The sequence below is a fragment of the Camelina sativa genome, chromosome 7 (assembly GCF_000633955.1).
Source record: "Camelina sativa cultivar DH55 chromosome 7, Cs, whole genome shotgun sequence".
Classification (NCBI taxonomy): Eukaryota; Viridiplantae; Streptophyta; class Magnoliopsida; order Brassicales; family Brassicaceae; genus Camelina; species Camelina sativa.
Window position 1 is genome coordinate 25,473,631 of NC_025691.1, and position 18,788 is coordinate 25,492,418.

The 18,788-nt window shown below is 38.3% G+C and overlaps 5 protein-coding genes and 1 non-coding gene across 12 annotated transcripts in view; all 6 read right to left on the bottom strand.

The window, feature by feature from the left end:
- LOC104702539 (tubulin--tyrosine ligase-like protein 12) overlaps window positions 1-3,422 on the bottom strand; it is a 5,874-nt gene extending 2,452 nt beyond the window's left edge. The window contains exons 1-10 of one of the 3 annotated variants that reach the window (XM_010418401.1): window positions 3,089-3,422; window positions 2,758-2,997; window positions 2,464-2,588; window positions 2,175-2,388; window positions 1,894-2,019; window positions 1,524-1,780; window positions 968-1,075; window positions 610-751; window positions 333-498; window positions 4-95 (exon numbers count right to left, since the gene is read on the bottom strand). In XM_010418401.1, coding sequence (XP_010416703.1) covers window positions 4-95; window positions 333-498; window positions 610-751; window positions 968-1,075; window positions 1,524-1,780; window positions 1,894-2,019; window positions 2,175-2,388; window positions 2,464-2,588; window positions 2,758-2,997; window positions 3,089-3,355 — 1,737 coding nt within the window. In that variant the 5' untranslated portion in view covers window positions 3,356-3,422. The remainder of the gene's footprint in view (window positions 1-3; window positions 96-332; window positions 499-609; window positions 752-967; window positions 1,076-1,523; window positions 1,781-1,893; window positions 2,020-2,174; window positions 2,389-2,463; window positions 2,589-2,757; window positions 2,998-3,088) is intronic. The other 2 variants (XM_019227878.1, XM_010418402.1) reach the window with 2 other exon arrangements.
- TRNAQ-UUG lies at window positions 3,484-3,555 on the bottom strand. Its single transcript has one exon. It is a non-coding gene; the product is annotated as a tRNA-Gln (tRNA).
- Window positions 4,456-7,849, bottom strand: LOC104702540 (filament-like plant protein 1). Of its 4 annotated transcripts, none has more exons than XM_010418404.2 (5): window positions 7,642-7,846; window positions 6,892-7,009; window positions 6,593-6,788; window positions 5,101-6,512; window positions 4,456-5,023 (listed from the first exon to the last, which is right to left on the bottom strand). In XM_010418404.2, the coding sequence occupies exons 2-5, from the start codon at window positions 6,979-6,981 to the stop codon at window positions 4,649-4,651; spliced, it is 2,073 nt and encodes a 690-aa protein (XP_010416706.1). In that variant the 5' UTR covers window positions 6,982-7,009; window positions 7,642-7,846; the 3' UTR covers window positions 4,456-4,648. The 4 variants fall into 4 exon arrangements, with proteins under 4 accessions (XP_010416706.1, XP_010416705.1, XP_010416708.1 ...); XM_010418403.2 differs by having other exon boundaries at window positions 6,892-7,046; window positions 7,642-7,845; XM_010418406.2 differs by having other exon boundaries at window positions 4,895-5,019; window positions 6,892-7,046; window positions 7,642-7,849.
- LOC104702541 (long chain acyl-CoA synthetase 9, chloroplastic-like) lies at window positions 8,657-9,659 on the bottom strand. The gene is made up of 4 exons (XM_010418407.1): window positions 9,620-9,659; window positions 9,394-9,528; window positions 9,092-9,298; window positions 8,657-9,010 (listed from the first exon to the last, which is right to left on the bottom strand). The coding sequence occupies exons 2-4, from the start codon at window positions 9,511-9,513 to the stop codon at window positions 8,846-8,848; spliced, it is 492 nt and encodes a 163-aa protein (XP_010416709.1). The 5' UTR covers window positions 9,514-9,528; window positions 9,620-9,659; the 3' UTR covers window positions 8,657-8,845.
- On the bottom strand, window positions 9,704-13,730 carry LOC104702542 (long chain acyl-CoA synthetase 9, chloroplastic). 2 transcript variants are annotated; one of them, XM_010418409.2, is made up of 12 exons: window positions 13,558-13,730; window positions 12,698-13,156; window positions 12,521-12,601; window positions 12,084-12,338; window positions 11,800-11,931; window positions 11,550-11,723; window positions 11,137-11,366; window positions 10,910-11,027; window positions 10,667-10,798; window positions 10,441-10,575; window positions 10,139-10,345; window positions 9,704-10,057 (listed from the first exon to the last, which is right to left on the bottom strand). In XM_010418409.2, the coding sequence occupies exons 2-12, from the start codon at window positions 13,142-13,144 to the stop codon at window positions 9,893-9,895; spliced, it is 2,076 nt and encodes a 691-aa protein (XP_010416711.1). In that variant the 5' UTR covers window positions 13,145-13,156; window positions 13,558-13,730; the 3' UTR covers window positions 9,704-9,892. The 2 variants fall into 2 exon arrangements, with proteins under 2 accessions (XP_010416711.1, XP_010416710.1); XM_010418408.2 differs by having other exon boundaries at window positions 12,698-13,194.
- Window positions 14,129-18,788, bottom strand: part of LOC104702543 (sister chromatid cohesion protein PDS5 homolog A-like) — a 13,936-nt gene continuing 9,276 nt past the window's right edge. Inside the window, exons 20-31 of the mRNA XM_010418410.1 lie at window positions 17,095-17,288; window positions 16,880-17,018; window positions 16,659-16,796; window positions 16,495-16,581; window positions 16,084-16,410; window positions 15,940-16,007; window positions 15,816-15,867; window positions 15,263-15,349; window positions 15,101-15,138; window positions 14,827-14,927; window positions 14,466-14,539; window positions 14,129-14,325 (exon numbers count right to left, since the gene is read on the bottom strand). Of these exons, the coding sequence (XP_010416712.1) occupies window positions 14,290-14,325; window positions 14,466-14,539; window positions 14,827-14,927; window positions 15,101-15,138; window positions 15,263-15,349; window positions 15,816-15,867; window positions 15,940-16,007; window positions 16,084-16,410; window positions 16,495-16,581; window positions 16,659-16,796; window positions 16,880-17,018; window positions 17,095-17,288 (1,341 nt within the window). The 3' untranslated portion in view covers window positions 14,129-14,289. The remainder of the gene's footprint in view (window positions 14,326-14,465; window positions 14,540-14,826; window positions 14,928-15,100; window positions 15,139-15,262; window positions 15,350-15,815; window positions 15,868-15,939; window positions 16,008-16,083; window positions 16,411-16,494; window positions 16,582-16,658; window positions 16,797-16,879; window positions 17,019-17,094; window positions 17,289-18,788) is intronic.

Consider the following 18,788-nt stretch of genomic DNA (forward strand, 5'->3'; position numbering starts at 1 on the left):
TATGTATTGGTCATCTGTTATTCCCACCTCTTTCTTAAGCTCCTCATCCACCTGTACACTCGTCCATAATATGTCTGCATCTTTAGGTTCATTTGCTGCAAGCAGGCAGGCAACACAACTCAGAAAACACAAAGAAAAACCCTGATTTGCCTAATGCATGAAACAGCTTTTATGATATTAAGCTGAATTTACTCCATTATCTATAAAACTAAAGATATTTAAAAAGTTGGGACAGTTGTGGTAAGTTAAAAGTTGCATTGTTTATGCATCTAATAAGGAGTTCCTAAATGAGAACTAAGGATATATTATGAAAACTGGATCAAATCACTTACTGATCACAAATTCTGGGCGTGTCAAAAATTCTTCAACTTGAGGTAGATCCGTGTATACAAGTAAAGGAGACCCATCACTATGCCGTATGCTTCGGGAAATTGAAAGATTGGAAGGTAATGAATCAAAAGCTTTAGCCTGCAGTTTCTGTTGGTATTTCTCAAACTCCTAGGAAATCAATAACAGAGAATCTGTTAATTAACAAAAATCTTGGAAGGAAATGAGAGAACAGGAAGTCTGTTAATGAAGAGAAAGCTAAAGTGGACACCGAGGAAGTACATGAATAAAATAGTTCTCAGGAGTTTGAAACCAGGCTGTGAGCCTGGCAGACCGCTGTTTGTCCTCTCCAATACCAGATAGAAAATCACGAGTGCACTCATCACCTTTTTGAAGACTTTTTCTAGGCCACATTACCGAATAGCTGGAACATACAAAACCAAATAAACATAAGCATATGTCCGAGACATAAAAAGTAACATTGTCGAAAATATTTGCATACATGACATGTGAGCCCTGATCAAGAATTCCATGTCAATCCACATTACACTTTCAAACTATACCACATAATATGTGTTCACTTACAGCACACATGATATGAATTCAAGAAGTACATGGAGCAGTGCAGGAAAATTTCTACCTCACAGCAGACTCTAGTTTCCCAGAAGGCATGAAAAGGAAAGGAGCCACTTTGAAATTCGGTTCATCGCTATGCCTCAAAGCTGAACCCAATTCATCCATCACATACCTGCAAAAGTGATATCATTGCGCCACTCACACTCATCAACATCCAAAAATTAAGTGCCTAAGAACTACATACAAGACTGTCCATAAACTCTTATTTTTAACCTTTTAAGATGTAGGTTGTAGACTAGCATCAAATGTTCATTCCCAATAATATAAAACCACACATAAAGAGACCTTTCCCAATAAAACAAATGCTAGGATTAGGGGTGGGAATACACTTCAAAAGTCAAAATGGTAAAGGGTGGTAAGTCCTACAGCTTTCAGTCATTGGACTAGAATGTCACAAATATCACTATATATATCTTGCTTAAAATTCCATCCTGTATTTTATCTATTTGAATGAAAAATGATATGATACTTTAATTGGTAAATGCAACCAGCCGTTTATTATATCAAACAAATCCACTGCACTAATTCTAATATAGCAAACAAACAGAAAAATTGCATACCACAAAGAACTTTCATCAAGCTTTTCCTCATCCGCAAGGCGATAATTCATCGCATACAACCACATTGCATCGAGAATACGGTCAACACGAGTATCCTCAGGATTTGGCTCAGGAATGCGTGGTTGGAGCATTGCATCAATAACAAGCTTTCCATTTTCAAGTATTTTAGCTGTATCAACGCCATTTAACAAAGAAAGTTTTGACAGAGCTTCAAGAATCTCTAGAGCATTGTCTCCAAGAGGTCCAGGTATGTCAACCTACAAACAAGAAGTAGCATGTGAGCACATCTCTGCATAAATATACTTTAGTTAACATTGTATGGTAACCTCAATTTGTATCTGAATACGTAAGGAAAACTTGCAACAATTACTTCTAAGGAAGACAGAGAAGGGAAGAGCTGCAAGACTTCAAATAGTTCTCCAACCGAATTCTGATCCAATGGGTTTCCACGGATATTTAAATGTGATAGTTTTGGCATCTCGTGCACATGAAATGCCTGAAAATGAAGAAAGTAATAAAGGCAGACAAATCAGATACTTAAATATCTAGAGGTCTATAAGATGCAAAATGGAGACATATATGTTCGTTATTTATTCAGTGAATAAACTGCACACCCTGCCTCTCTAAAGAAAGTAAGGGGAAAACACTGGCCTTATTGACTAGATTGTGTATTGACCGGTTTGAAAGGTCAAGTGAGGTGACATTGCACAAGGGTTGGTCTTGCTGAACACATCCAGGATTATCCTTCCCAAAGATATCTCCACAGAAACCAAGTGCCCATAACCCATAATTAGGGGTAAAACACGAGTTGTAGATTTCAAGACTCGGACAGCCTTGCCGTATTTCGACAGCCATCTGACGTTCACTGAAAAGCAAATTCAATACATGAGAAATCAATATTATCCCCACACATCCGTATGTTTAGTAAATGCATGTTTACCTCTTCTGCAGAACAGGATTGTCATTCAGCCACAAAGCCTTCAGATTCTTAAACTTCGTAACCTCTTGTATAACCACATCCGCACTCTCGATTTTGTTCCCGATAAGACTAAGCGCCACAAAATCCTACAAAAACATTCGCAGCAACAAATTGAAGAAGCTTTAGAATCTAACTGAATTCACGCATGATATATATTATTCAAGTTGTCTATGCAAGTCTAAAAAAAAGACATCTGAGCTATAAATTCCAGCATGAGTTTATTGAAGGAAGGAGAAGAAAGATGTAAAGACATGCCTGATATTGACTAGGCAAATGCAGGGAGAGCAATGAGTCATCAACAATTCCAAGACCCTCCAACTCCAACCATCTTAGAGAATCATATCCTTCATCTGCTGCATAACGGATTTCATTGTCTATAATCTGATCAACAGAGAGTTCCTCAGCAACTTCTTCTTCTTCTTCTCCAGCCTCTACATCAATGTCAACACTCATCAAAGAAGCCATCCTCTCAGCCAATCCCGGAACTTCCTTAAGCTGAAGTAAACAAAAGAACTCTAATTAGACTCTCAGAACTCTAATTTCAACAAATTAGTTTCGGAATTAGTTTCGGAGTGGCGTTAGTTACCTGTTTACAGGCATCGGGAAGGCGAAAAGTCCAGGCGTGATCGACAAGGAAGACGTCAGAATCTTTAGGCATAGAATCGGAAGTGAGAAGAAGCCTCCGTCGCCTATCATCATCGGAGGATTCGATTTGGAAGTAAGCGCCGCCGTCTAAAGTATCGGAAGCAAGCTTCTGGAAAAGGCGTGGGTAAAGCTTCGGCGGCAAACCCGAAGCCGCCAATAGTATCCCATGTACCTTTACGAAATCGTCGTAGCTCTCGATTTTGCTCATTCTCCTCCTCTCTGAGGGTTTTAAGCTGCGTTCGGCGACAGAAACAACAAGAAGAAGTGGGAGTGTGTGATAGGGTTCATTTTCAAAAGTAATATAAAAAACCAAAAAAAAAAAAAATGAAAGATAAGAGGTCCTACCGGGCGTCGAACCCAGGTCGCTGGATTCAAAGTCCAGAGTGCTAACCACTACACCATAGAATCTCGGATGCTTCCTTACAGCAAGTAGTGAGATTATTAATCGTGAAATTAACTCCACAAAATGGAAATAAAAGAAAAAGAGGAACAAAAAGAAAATAGGAAAAAGAAAAAAGGAAACTTTGTAACTTTTAATCCTGACCGCTGAAATATTAGATGATGATCATATCTAAACCGTCGATTGATTTTATTTTTTATATAGCTCATCTATATATAATAATGCGACCCCTCTCGTCTGGAAACCTAAAATCAATTTTGTGAATTGGAAGGATGGTTCACAAATTTCCAAGGGGATTGTCTCCGTTCTACATCAGAGTCTATGAGGTTGTTAATGATCCTTCCTCGGACTCAATCATCTCGTGGAGAAAAAGCTACGACAGTTTCATCATCTGGAACGTGAGAGTTTCGCAGAAAGATTATGCCGACATGTGTTGAATTTGGTAGAAGCTTCTCATGGTTTCTCTCCAAGCTTCGTTCTTATGGCTTTAAAAAATTTACAGGGCCTGGTCAGTTGGAGTTTGGACACGAGTATTTTGTCGTAGATCAACCGGGGCTTTTGAAGTATATGATGAACGAAGCTTTGACGGCTAAACGTAATGCAAAGATAGCTAAAGCCAGAGCCAAGAGAGATCGAGTTCAAGTTGAGGGTCTCTTGCAACACTTACAAATTTGATCATCATAATAACTTCTTGTATAAGTTTCTTTAGTAGTAGTAATGAATAAGTATGCTTTGTATTATAACTGTTTGATCTATTGCCATTCTGTATATTCATCTCCTGGGGCATGTAAAGCCCTTTATCTTTTTATGCAAGTCTTTGATCTTACTCTCTTATACCTATGATGGTGGCTTCTCTTCGTTTTAGTCTTTACATGGTTCTCTGAACTCTGATTCATAACAACATGACATAGAAACTTACTAGAACAACTTTTTAGAAAATTGATTAGAAACATTATCCCCTGCGTACACTAGAGATGATCTTTGAAAACTACTTTAAGGATTCAAAATCTAGAAAGAGGAACAAACTGGTGTTAAAACCATTCAAAACGGATCCCTTTAAAACCTAAAAAGATAGTCTCTCTGCCTACTGCCAAAGTTATGCTAAATCGCTAGATGTATCCCATCTTTACTTCTGGTGAATACCGTTGCAAATCCATTGCGGTTCTTCTCAGAACTCCCTCGGTTTGATGAAACTGGCACTGAAACAACAGCAGCCGCGGAAGAAGAGGAAGTTGATGTTCCGTTAGTTGGTTTGGTGGAATCTGGATGATTTCTCGTCAGGAAAGTTTCGTTCTTGTGAACCTTCCAACTCTCTGAGTTGCTGCTGCTGCTGCACACACCGTTTGCAGCCATTGGAATACTCGGTGTATCGGTTAAGAAATCTTCAAGTGTTGCAAGAGATTGCAGCTGCTTCCCCAGTGAAGCTATTGTTTTCTGACAATTCGCAAGTTTCCCTGCAGCTGTTTCTATGTCTTCCTACACAATATATAATCAAGTTTTAGTGGAAGAAAAGGATTGTGATGAAAACACATAGCCTAAGTTTGGAGACAGACCTGTTTGATCTTGGGTTCTATATTTTCACTCTTGATGGCGTTCTCTTGATGGAGAGAGACGACCTCTTCTTCAAGAACCTCACATTTTCTTCTAAGCTCATCAGAAGCAAACCTCTCTTTTTTCATGTCTTCTTCCAATGATTCGATCTTTGCGCATTTAGTTATTACCTCTGCCTCCATGGCGATGATTTGAGATTCAACTTCTGCTTTTAGTTCGTTAACCAGTTTCATCTCCGTTTGTATCTCCTCCAGCTTCGTCTCAATTTCTTGCAGACAAACTTGAGATTCTTTATACTTATCTTTGATTATGTCAAAAGATATTTGCAACTCAGCTTTCTCAGCCTCCATCTTCTCCAACTTATCGTAAAGCTCCGTTTTATCACAAGCAATAGCTTCGAGCTCAAATCTCAATGTGCTCTCCACTTCTCTGTTACCTTTAACTTCACTTTCGAGCTCATCTTTCTCTGCTTCCAACTTCTCTAACTTTTCTTCAAGTTGCTTAATTCGGCAAGTCAATACTTCTATTTCAGCAGCTAACGATTTCTCTAAGTGAGCAACAGCCTCTTCTCTGTTATGTTTAACTTCACTTTCAAGCTCATTTTTCTCCGCTTCTATCTTCTCCAATTTCTCTTCAAGTTCCTTAGTTCGAGAAGTCAAAACTTCTATTTCAGCAGCCAACAAGTTCTCTATATGAACAACAGCCTCTTCTGTCACTGACTCAGGTCCACTCTTACCGTTCTCATCTGGTGTCTCAGGCAATGCTACAAGACGTTCCATCTCAAGAAAATCACCCATGAGATCAAGTTCAATGGAAGAGGAAGTTCCCTGAAGGCTTCTCTTTTCAATCAATGTGGATGATGCCCATGAATCTGAGCAGCTTACATCCATTCTCTCCCCTCCATCGGAATGACTATCTATAGATCGATGATCGTTAAACGAAGCTGATGATTTGGCCAACATACGAAGCTTCCTGCACTCAGCCTCGAGTTTCGCCACTTTCCTAATGCTATCTAACTGCTGCTTGCTAGCGGTTTCAGCTGCCTGGGTGCTTAAATCCCTCTCAATCGTTCTGATCTCTAGCTCTTGGCATCGTGCAAGAAGCTCATGTCTCAACACCACGTTTTCTTTCGCCACGGATTCCGCCATTTGGCTAAGCTCCTCAGACTTGGTTGCAGCTTCAAGAATCTGGTTCTCAAGGCTGGTTTTAGAGGTCTGCAACTCCTTGGTTCGCTCGTTCACAGCGTCTTGAATTAGGTGCTCTTGTTCATCTCTTGCTTGCCTTAACTGTCTAACACACTCCTTTAAAGCTCCATCAAGATGGCTTACTCTATCTTCCAACACTCTAGTCTTATCATCAGCAGTCTCAAGCTTCTCCTTCAACTCAACCACTTCATTCTCAGCTTTCTCCCACCCTTCACAATAGCAAATTTTCACTAAGATAGAAAAACTTACAGAATCATTACCAAAATGCGGAAAAAAAAGAGATGTTTACCAGCGACAGCTTCTTCAGCGACTTTGACATGTTGCTTCACCAGATCATCTTTAGCACTTACATTAGCAAGAGCAGCTGAAAGTTTCTCAGTCAAGGTCCTTATGCTATCTTTCAAATCCTCATTTTCAGTTTCTTCCTCCAAAGAAACTGTTGATGATTGTATCTCATCATCATGAGACTCCATTGTGCTCTCAGGCTTGATTAAAAAAACAGTCATGATAATAATCTTTTAGATACAAAAAAAAGAACATAACATCAAGAAAAAAAAAGAGAACCAAGTTCTGTGCTTATTATCTTACATGAATTTGAGAATCCTTCTCAGATAGTGAAGACACTGACTCTGATTCACCAAAGCTTCTCTCAGATGACTCTCTCTTCCGTTTCTCCATTTCTAGTTCCCAAGATCACAACAGTATACTGATGAATCAGCACATAACAACACAGGTATCAGGATCTGAAAAAGAGACAGAGAGAGAGCAAAGACATTGGATTCTTTAAAAATGCTGAAAGTTACATAAACAAACAAAGTCAAAGAAGAACAAAAACTTAAAGATGAAGAAAACAGAGACCAATCACCAAACATGCAAGATAAGAGAAAAATCTTGAATAACCCAATCATTTAACACACACACACACACACTAAAGTATTAGAAAACTGATTTTGTCTTTATTGTAACAAATGTGCACTTGTTGGTTCCAGATGTCCGTTTCCATAATCAAAAACAAACAAAAAACAACGGTAGAGCAAAAGCTACAAGACAAAAGTAAGTAGAAAGCTCAAAACTTTAAAATTTGAAACTCAAATGCTTCATTCATTTATCAAAAATGAGTTTGGAATCTACCAAATCAAATAGATACGACAGGTAATACAACAGTGTTGAGTAAGTAAAATCTCTTAATCTTCAAAGAAAACTCCAATAAACAAGGTTGAGAGGTAAAAACCTAAAGAAAAATCCAAACTTTGGTACATTTGAGAAACACAAAGGTGGTTTAAGGAGAGATGAAAAATACAAACAACAGAGGAAGAGAATATTATGAATTTTAAATACCTTTTTGTCTGATATCTGAAGAACTTTGAGATCCGAAAATGCCCCAATGGAAAACAAAAATAAAAGAAAGAAAAGAATCAGCGATTAAACAAACAAAAGAAGAAAGCTTTCTTCTTCTTCTTCTTCTACTGTGTCTGGAAACACTATTACGATTATTAACAGCGACAAGGCAGAGAGAGAGAGAGAGAGAGAGAGAGAGAGAGGGGGATAGAGAATTCTCTTTATCTTGTTTTTTTGCTATTTTTAATTTAATAATTAAAAAAAAAAACAATTTTTTCTTCTTTAATTCAAAAGAGAGAGAGAGAGAGCATGTGATATTCTGTATGTGGAGCTGTGAGCTCAAAACATTTAAAACTTTTCAGCTTTATTTATAAATATTTTTTATATATTGGAATTTCTATTATAATACAAATGTAAAGAATTAGCAGTAAAACGTATTTTTCGTAATTTTGAATTGTTGTTGACATTAAAAACCTATGTGTAAAAACTTTTGTTTACACCATTCCCGCCCGTGAATATACATTATTGACAATAATTTAGGAAAATATTAATTACGAAAGCAGCTTTTGAATTTAAGGATGTTGTTGTAATAGAGTTATCGGAAAAGGTTTACATATTTAATAATGGGACTCTTTTCTAATCTAAAGAGGCTCTCTCTCACGCGTCTCGCTGACGCTGGTCAATTCTCAATTCATTGAGAGTTCTCTGACAAATCAGTGAGATACACAATTTATCCGACGGCTCTCTTCCGCTTCCTACTTTATTTGTTTTTTTTAGTCTTTTAAATACTACTACAAAATACAATTAATTAATTTTACACACTAATAATCTCAATATCGAGTAATTTATTAACTCCTACTCTCCAATTTATCTTTTCTTAATTGTAGGGTAGTTGGTAAGATTACTTTATTTTCACTTCTAATTTCAATTAATAGCCTCTTTCCTCTTGTCGTTTATCTCGAGTCCCGAAAAATCACTAAACTAAAATTATTATACTACTATCTGTAGTCTGTACTGGCTTAATTACAGAGATTAATTATATGACTTGGTTTGATAAACGGCCCATTAAGTTGTAAAGACTTTTGGTCTCAAAAGCCTAAGAGATTGTTGGAGACACAATTGTAAAAGAGAAACAAGTTTTGTGCATCTGCTGTGTCTATAGAACCACACAAAGTAGAGGAAGAGGAATAAGAAGAAGAGAAGTTTAGGCATATAACTTGGTGAGATCTTCTGAGAATTCTCTCCTAATTACATCTCTTTTAAGCTTTAGTGCTGCTGTGACTAAGCCCGACTCTGGCGTCCATGGAGATCCCAACAATTTGATCTTTGCTGGTATCTCAAACTTCTCCAATCTCGATTGTTTACCCGACTGCAAACACACATATATATTGTATATTCATAAAAGGGACTTTCAGAGGGGACTCAAATCGCTGGGTAGCAATGAACATACCTTGACAAGAGACGCATACACTTCTTTCACGGCTTCTTCTTTCGCGCATAGTTCGTCGAAGTTGGCAAAGTCTATTCCTTGCTTTGAAGCCCAACCTTCAAGTGTTTGTTGGGATGCGACCACAAGGGCCACACAGTAACTGTAGAATGAATCAGCATGAACCATTATGTTTTCAACATAGGGACTTATACTTAGAGCAGCTTCCACCTGCGGAAAAAAAAAAGGAGTCTGTTAATAAGCTTATCTGGAGAATTGAGTAAAGATGAAATATAAGAGAAGTTTCGGTTTTGAGAAGACTATACTTTGCCCAAAGAGACATACTCTCCATGCTGAAGTTTTACAATATCCTTTTTCCGGTCTATTATCTCGAGACAGCCGTCAGGGTGAAATCGCCCTATGTCTCCTGTATAGAACCACCGCATCCCCTTTTCATCAACCTTTGAACATCCAAGTGTACAACACAGTTAGAGGAAAAGCCAAACCAACCAATTCTTCACAATTGCCAAAACGAATAATGTTGATTGCTACCTTGTACACTTCTTCTGTTTTCTCCTCATTTTTGANGAAAAATCACTAAACTAAAATTATTATACTACTATCTGTAGTCTGTACTGGCTTAATTACAGAGATTAATTATATGACTTGGTTTGATAAACGGCCCATTAAGTTGTAAAGACTTTTGGTCTCAAAAGCCTAAGAGATTGTTGGAGACACAATTGTAAAAGAGAAACAAGTTTTGTGCATCTGCTGTGTCTATAGAACCACACAAAGTAGAGGAAGAGGAATAAGAAGAAGAGAAGTTTAGGCATATAACTTGGTGAGATCTTCTGAGAATTCTCTCCTAATTACATCTCTTTTAAGCTTTAGTGCTGCTGTGACTAAGCCCGACTCTGGCGTCCATGGAGATCCCAACAATTTGATCTTTGCTGGTATCTCAAACTTCTCCAATCTCGATTGTTTACCCGACTGCAAACACACATATATATTGTATATTCATAAAAGGGACTTTCAGAGGGGACTCAAATCGCTGGGTAGCAATGAACATACCTTGACAAGAGACGCATACACTTCTTTCACGGCTTCTTCTTTCGCGCATAGTTCGTCGAAGTTGGCAAAGTCTATTCCTTGCTTTGAAGCCCAACCTTCAAGTGTTTGTTGGGATGCGACCACAAGGGCCACACAGTAACTGTAGAATGAATCAGCATGAACCATTATGTTTTCAACATAGGGACTTATACTTAGAGCAGCTTCCACCTGCGGAAAAAAAAAAGGAGTCTGTTAATAAGCTTATCTGGAGAATTGAGTAAAGATGAAATATAAGAGAAGTTTCGGTTTTGAGAAGACTATACTTTGCCCAAAGAGACATACTCTCCATGCTGAAGTTTTACAATATCCTTTTTCCGGTCTATTATCTCGAGACAGCCGTCAGGGTGAAATCGCCCTATGTCTCCTGTATAGAACCACCGCATCCCCTTTTCATCAACCTTTGAACATCCAAGTGTACAACACAGTTAGAGGAAAAGCCAAACCAACCAATTCTTCACAATTGCCAAAACGAATAATGTTGATTGCTACCTTGTACACTTCTTCTGTTTTCTCCTCATTTTTGAAATACCCAAGCGTGATATTTGAGCCACCAATAACAATTTCACCACGGGGCATTGGCTTGTCATTGGTTAGATACCCGCCTTCCGGCCAGTCTACTAGCTGAAACAAGATATACGCATATATGATCATACGTGACTACGACATGCAAATTGATAAAGGATTAAAAGCTAACAAAGAATTAAGAGTCGACATATCAGGTAAAGAGGTTACCTTTACAAAGGAGCAAGGAAGTGGAGCACCCACCCGGCCAACGGATGTGTCATCGAACTCAGAGAAGGTTCCACCAGCACAAGTCTCTGTGAGCCCATATCCCTGGCCGATTGGAGCCCTGAGGAATATCAGAGTGTTAGATCATAGAAACGGCAAAGGAACAAAAACATAAATATCGCAGATTGGAGATGAGTGAGCCTCAAGGAGATATTCAAGGATGCTTTTACCCAACGCATATGTTAATGAATCTCTGAGTGTCACCAGAAAGAGGGGCACCACCAGAGAGCAAATAGCGGATTTTGCCTCCCAATACCGCACGGATTTTACCAAACACAAGCAGATCCCATAGAAGCTTTTCCAGTCCCCAGGCTCCAAACCAACTTCCATTGATTGCAGATAATCGCCGAGCATATGCAAAGTCAAACAATTTTTTCGACAATCCACCCTTTGCGTCAACCTGATGATCATAAATAGTCGGTGGTTATTTAACTATAAGGTTATACTCACAAGAGGATGGAGACAATTTAGCGCTTCTTGGTTGCTGGGAGATGGCTGGTATCATCTAAACAACTAGTAGAGCAAAAGCTACGTAGAGGATAACCAGCCAAAGAATTTGGATGTGTATCTAACATGCACGAACCTTTTTGCGGACACCATCCCGGACACGATCAAGAATGGCTGGAACAGCTGTCATTATAGTGGGCTTAAGTGCAGTGACATCTCCTTTGGTACCCTTTTTTACCTTGTTTGACGTATCCGTAAGGGTCAAGGGAGACCCATATCCAATAGCACTCCCAATAGTAGCCATTACGCTCTACAACAATGATTTCAGGCCGTATTAAGATTCTCTGAAAGTGAATAAATCATTGGACAATAAAGTTCTGAGATACCTCAGCTGCTAACTCAAGGATGTGAGCCAAAGGTAAATATGCCATGTATATATCCCTCTTTCCAAGGTCTGGAACAATTGTCATCACTGCTGAAACTGTAGCTAGGACATTGCCATGTGTCATCATAACACCCTACACAGTTTGGGAAGTGGGAAAATCAGTATGAGTAAATTTTTGCACAACCAGTTACAAATAACTGATACGACAATTTTGAGACCCATAGGAAGAAAACTTATTCTGAAACAACAGATGTGAAAGTATATTTTGTTCGAAAACCTTCTAACCTTGGGAAGTCCAGTGCTTCCACTGGTGTACATTATAACAGCAACATCTGCTGAGAGGGGAAAGTTCGGATCCACAGGGTTTTCGTGCCCAAGTTTCTTCACATCAGCAAATGAAGTTGCCATCCAATTACTGTTCACATCAGATGGGAACTCATCATCCATACATATCACTCGTTTCACAGTTTCAAGCTGGTAGCCTATGTCCATGAGCTTTTTCAGTTCTTTGTTACCACATATTACAGTTGTGACCTCTGTCTGGAAAGTAAAAGAAAGGAGATAATGAACATATGAAAAGGAAAGGCTACACAAATATGAAAATTCTTAACCACAGGATAACATAAAGCTCATTCTACCCTATGTGAACATCATAATCATACCGTACTGTATGTATAAGACGCCATATTAAAGAGAAAGCAGAGAAGAGAAGCAATGGGTACCTCATTCAGCGAGTGACAAAGAGCTTCCTCTCCCAAAGATGAATAGATAGTTACCACAGTGACGTTGCGCCTGAAGCAACCCTGAAACATTGAATCACACAGAATATTTCATACCTGTACCAACAGTGCATTCGGATTGAGGCAGAGAAAACAGGAAACAAAAAAATGGGAAATCACCTGTAGGGAAATGAACCACTCTTCTCTAGTATCTGCAAAAATGGCGACACGTTCTCCCGTCTTGTGTCCAATCTGAACAAGCCCAGAGGCGAAATCACAGACAGCTTCGAGTGTCTTGGCAAAAGTGAGCCACTCGTAGTCGCCCAAATGAAGTTTCTCAAACGTTTTACCATCGTCACTAGTCTCAATATCTCTGGAGATCAGCTTCCGGGTGCCAAGGAAAACTTGGTCGCTGTGAGCATTACAGGATATCTCAAAGAGCTGCGGAAGCGTTGAGATATCTTCCCAATGGGAAGTAACAGGATCAGCAAACCTATGATTCCTAATGGCGTAACCTTGTTCACCACCAACATCAACAACAACACCTCTTTTCTTATCTTTCTTAGATTTCTGAACCAGAAGCGTTAAAGCCAAAGGCACAATAACACCAGCTGCATAAGGAATCATCTCTCACTAAACCTACCAAACAAAGAAGAATATATATCGCTGATGAACACCTGAAACGAAAACCCCATCACAATTGAACAACATTATTAACATAAATCAATTTCACTAAAACCAACTCTAAAATACACGCGATAGCTGTAGTATTACAGAGAAGAGCTACACGAAATAGACTCAAGTAAAATCACATTCCTTAAGTAGAGCTCTCTAGAGAACCAAGTGTGTATAACTACATTTCGTTTGATCCGCGACAAAATCGAGTTCAAGTTTCAAAAGATCTGAGAAAAAAAAAGGCGAGTGGTAGAACAAAGTAATCAAGCCTAAAAAGGAGAGAACAACACACTTCCATGAAACAAACATTCGAAGAATATAATCGGGAATGTGAAGCATAAGAGAGCGAAGAAAGTGGAATATACCGTGATCGGAGCAAAACGAAATCGGAGAAGACGTCGGCGATAACAATTATAAGAAAAAATAAATAATAATAATAAGAGCAGCGAGCGCGAGGCTCCAATTTAGAGACGAGGAGGAGGACAGAGAAGAGTGAAGGGTATAATGGTCTTTTCCAGCGGAGACGTCGAGAGGACTGTTGAGGCGGAGAGAGAGAGAGACGAAACGAAGAATAAGGAAGAAAGAAAACAAAATAAAAATAGTTTTTGAATTTTATTTATTTTATTTAAAGGGAAGAAAAATAAATAAACCCACACACGTGGAGGGATCGGTCAGAAGATCTGGACCGTAGGATGATGTGTTATGTTTAGGTCATCAATCTGACAAACGGCCATGCAAATAACCTCTTTCCAGTTGGTACGCCAAATCTCATTGCACAAAACGCTCAATTCCGCACCTAATTTCACAACCAATCTAACTGCCATTTTTGAGTTTGAACAAAACTTCCAACTTATGAATTTTTGGGGGAAATTAGGAAGATTTTGGTTGGGTTTTAGTTAGATACGTATGAAAATTAATTGACCTTGCAAGTCGAGAAACAAAAGAAAGTGAACAACTTTTCTATTTTTCTTTGGTGCGTGGGTCATCATCATCAACACTTTTTAACTCTAGACAATGGATTCGTTAATTATTTTGTACGAGGTTGTTTATAAACAAAAATTTAGGAACTCCGTTTGCTATAGAGAAGGATCATCTTCTTAACAAGTTCTCTGTCTCCGACTTCTTCCGAGTCCCTGAAAAATTTAACAATTACATTAACAGCAGCATTCTGATTTCTGATTAGAATCTATGATCATTGGGTGGTGGTCATATTAGCATTATTAGAAAGAGAGAAGCAAGGCTTTCTCTTATACCCAAGAGAGAGGAGGCTTACAATATTGTCACTTGTGTCGGTCACTCCTGAAACTGATCCTTCTCCAGAAACCGAATTTCCTTTCTTTGAGTTTGCTGACATCATGAAACATGGGAGTCTTGATTAGATTTCAAATCCAAAAGCAATCAAGAAAAGCTTTATCATACAACAAATTTGAAATTTCTTTTCACTTATGAGACGATAATGTTCTCCATACTATGGAAGACTCATTCATTGTGAAAGCTAGACATAGTTAAAGCCTTAAAGGAAGCCGCATGTGTTTATGCTTCCACCAGGATGGACTCAGACACTAACGAGTCAAATATCTCAAGTAGCCTTACGAAATGGGCAAAGCATAGTTGACAAGTTCGCAACAATTTACCAGCTGGAGGATTCAATTTGGTAGGCAACTTTTTGTTCTGCTGCTTTGCTGTCGTTTTCTGCTTTTGGGCCTTTGCAAGTGTATGACTAATTCCAGGGACGCTGCAGAAAGCAAAGTATTTTCGCATAATCATTAAAGATGACATTGGAAATGGGCGTCAACAATAAAATCAATGATATCCAGTGGAAGGAACAAAAGAACCATCAATCTTATCAGTTGATAAATACAATCAGAGATTCAGGAGTTCAAAGAAATTTGGTTGATCTTAACCTACCAATTCTGAGAACCTTCCGTCTCCTTTCCCAATATTTCCTGGATAACGAAAATTCAAACAGAGATTGTTACCTATTGTACTGGTGTCAAGTTCATATTACTATTTTAGGTTCAAAGGTGGTAGCACTTGAATCATGGATTACACATATAGCATTCCACGTACCTGTTGCTGCAAGGATTCATGGCTCAGGGTCTCCCAGCTCTCGCTATCCAAGCAAATCAATTCAACATCCCCATTATCGAAAATAATCTGTAACAAAGCAAAACAGAAGCCATGACACAGAGTGCAGCAGCAAGAAGGCAGAGAAGGGGCCAAAGCAAAAGGTTCGCAAAAATGTACGCTATTCGAGTTCTATACGATCACCTTCGACCATAACCAGCACATAGAATCAAGTGGTTATTTGAAGAAAAAATACTAATGACCCCTTCATACTACGGAGTTTCAACCAAAGGAACTAAATAGAGCATGTTTAAAGTCTAGATGAATAGAGTGTCATCCGAATATAGCACAAAGGACAATTAAATGATGATACATATTGTCTTGTCAATCATCTCATCATATGCCAAGGATCTGCAGTGAAGAAATATTCCGCACTAAAAAAGTATAGCATTTGATAGATAGTTTCTTACTGAATTAAGGCAACACTCATGGGCATGAATGGATCAAGAGTCATCAACGAAAAAGAAGAATAAGGACTTCGATGTCACATGCATACCTTATGAGAGTTGCTTTTAGAGTTAAACTTTTCAATAGTGCCCCGATGGAAACTGGTAAAAAAGGACAAAAAAAATATTACAGAAGCTCCAACGTATATTTGGTCGAGTATAAGAAATTTCTACCATCCATCTGCGGGAGAGAGTAATTTAATCCGCTGCCCAATGATTGCTTCGCCGTGGTTGCTGATATCCTGTGACAATTATTAACTGGTATCACGAGAAAATATGGATAGTTATATAAAGATCTAACATATATAATTTAATTACCTTTAAAGCAGATACTATCCCGGAGTGTTTGGAAGATGTAATTTTATTGCTTACAATTGCGTCGATACTCTCCTTTGAACGAGTATTGTGTCTTTCTAGCTTCTTTATAGGAATTTCCGACTCAACTGTTCTCAAAGATTTGGAGTTACAAGAAATTTGTTCTCCCTGATGAGTTCGCTTCCTGCTACACCTCGTGTTGTTTTTGCTGGTTTCAGTTGAACCAGTAATCGAGGTTTCGATTTGATTGCCCAATAATGGAGGTAAAATTTTATCTTCCGAACCAACTGCTAGGCTATCTTCTTGACACCTCCGATCATGCTTGGAGAGCTTTTAAGTATGCAGAAACAGGATCAGAAAAGTTAAGCAGGCAAATTGGTAGAAGGATAGTAAAATGTTGCAGTGTGGATATACCAGGGAATTCTGTGATTGGAATATATGAACTACTCTTTCAATGAAACTTTGTTCCAAGGCATTTTGGGCACGAGACTTGGCCTTATTCTGCGGAGTGCAGTCACGAAATAATAAATTTTTGTTCATGTCACAAGTAGAGTTTATTGACACAATGCAGGACTTGCCTGGTTATTCGTTATGCTAGTGAGACTGTACAATGATGATGGCAGCAAAATTGACCGTGGGGTTTGTGGAGACGTGACTACAATACTATTTAATATGTTGACAGCTGAGTAACCAATATCAGCTAGAATGTGCAGCCTCTGCAGTTCAGAGCGTAAAATAATAAGGTATATGAATGAGAAAGAAGCATATGTATAATTCAGTGCTATCACTCTACACTTACAGGCGTTTTACGAGAATCAACAGCATCCTCAGCTCTTTTAATTGCACGGAAGATACAAAACAAGAAAGGGGCGGTTTCCTTGATTGTATAACCATTATTTTTTATACTAAGTAACACCTGTAAGACCGAGAATAGAGGGCTGCCAGAGGAAATAAGTGAGAACAAAACTTCAAAATGAAACCAACCACCATAAATAGTAAGAACAAAGCAATTACCCACAAAAGCGAGCATAGACATGCTCTTCCCTGCAGTCTTCTGAAGGGAACTCTGGGTCATGTGCAAGAACATGAATTAGGAACACTATCATGTAAGCTGGACTATCAGTGAGTGATTCTCCTTGATCAAAATCCCGACATGCTCGAGATTCTCTTGTAGCATTATTGATGAATCCATTGATGTATCTAAATGACTGAATAAAAAGACAATAAATTTCTCAGAGACCTAAAGGATTGAAAGTTGAAACAACTAAAATACTCTGAGAGAGGAGTATGAGAAAGTTACATCATTTTGCAGATCTCTGCATGGAGTAGACACAGAAAACGAAAAAGCACATGCATATCGACTGGGTATCATATGTTCGGTCACTAGCTTGTGCAATTTGGTGAGAAAAGTCTTGGTGATAAAGGCGTTGGAATCCTAGCAGATGACAAAATTAAACGGTCAAAAAGACAATCATAAAGCACGTAAATACAACTTTCTAAGCACAGATATCCAGTACATGAAATCAAAGAAAGCAATTTAAAGGCAGACTGCCCTCACTGCCGTTACAAAGTTAACACTACAATAAACACCTTTCTTTCAGAAATAAATTACCATACACACAAGCCTATACAATGAGAGCTATTTTTGGATACTTCCCATATGAAACTGCAAGGATGGATACTCTCATAAGTGACAAAAATGTAGGATTCAGTACGTAGCCACTGTAACAGACGACTCATGACTTACCATCACTTAACAAAGACAAATTGAAAAAAAGCAGTAGAAATTATTAGGATAATATTCAAGAATGTTTTCTAAATTGTTTGGTTGTTGTGCAAGATGGAAGTCACTTTACCTTTGCCATCAAAATGGTAAGACGGAAAATTTCAGGAGAAATATGAAGGTCCCATTTCCTTGAAAGCAATAGAACAGCTTTAGCAGCAGCCAGTCTAACATTAGCCCCTGTGTCATCGCTACAAATTTCAAGAGAAACTGATTATGGAATTGTGAAAGCTCATTAAAATGACGGCTTCATGTTAAGAGCCTGTACAACATGATTGATTTGCATAACTATCCAAAAGAATATACCATGACTTGATGCCATCCTGTCCTTGTGATTTTAATGTTTTCTTCAAAATGTCTAGCAAGTCATCGATCTTCCTTACGACTTGACCATGACGAGGCAAGAAACTTTTCACAAGTGTTTTGAGCCCATATATCTGCCAAAGACAACAAGTCAAAACTGAATATAGCTCATCCTTGTAAGCGGAATTTGAAAACTCCATTGCGCTTATTCCAAATAAAAAAAACTAAAAGAATCTTAAGGCTTACACTCAAATCCTTCTATAGCTAATAAAGGTATAGCATCATTCCTCACAATAATGTGATTCACATTTTCTATATGTGGCAGCATAATTCGTAAAAAAATTCTGGAGTAAAGCATGAAAGTGCTGAACTTCTTCCAAAGTACACAAATAACTGGCAAATGTTGAGCAGAAGCATTTACCAACAGTCACACTTGTTCTACTTTGGGTCTAATAGTAAAGTGAATATTCTCAGAAGTAATAAATGGGAAGCAAAAGTGTTTCTTTCTCCACCACTTGCCTTAAGCTTGCAAGAGTTGCAACAACCAGAAGACTGATCACAAGGCAGTTGACTGTCAGATGGTTCCGCCTATAAATATTAACATCAACAATTAGAAAATTAA

Bases quoted from the DNA above. Each gene is read 5' to 3' on its own strand.
- LOC104702540 (XM_010418404.2), bottom strand. From the start codon at position 6,981: ATGGAGAAACGGAAGAGAGAGTCATCTGAGAGAAGCTTTGGTGAATCA. The intron at 6,789-6,891 runs GTAAGATAATAA...TTTTTAATCAAG, and splicing joins AGAAGGATTCTCAAATTCAT to CCTGAGAGCACAATGGAGTC. The intron at 6,513-6,592 runs GTAAACATCTCT...GCTATTGTGAAG, and splicing joins CGCTGAAGAAGCTGTCGCTG to GGTGGGAGAAAGCTGAGAAT.
- LOC104702541 (XM_010418407.1), bottom strand. From the start codon at position 9,513: ATGCGGTGGTTCTATACAGGAGACATAGGGCGATTTCACCCTGACGGC. The intron at 9,299-9,393 runs GTATAGTCTTCT...TTTTTTCCGCAG, and splicing joins AGTATGTCTCTTTGGGCAAA to GTGGAAGCTGCTCTAAGTAT. The intron at 9,011-9,091 runs GTATGTTCATTG...GTGTGTTTGCAG, and splicing joins TGTATGCGTCTCTTGTCAAG to TCGGGTAAACAATCGAGATT.
- LOC104702542 (XM_010418409.2), bottom strand. From the start codon at position 13,144: ATGATTCCTTATGCAGCTGGTGTTATTGTGCCTTTGGCTTTAACGCTT. The intron at 11,724-11,799 runs GTATCTCAGAAC...TCATTGTTGTAG, and splicing joins TCCTTGAGTTAGCAGCTGAG to AGCGTAATGGCTACTATTGG. The intron at 11,367-11,549 runs GTTCGTGCATGT...TATGATCATCAG, and splicing joins GGGATGGTGTCCGCAAAAAG to GTTGACGCAAAGGGTGGATT.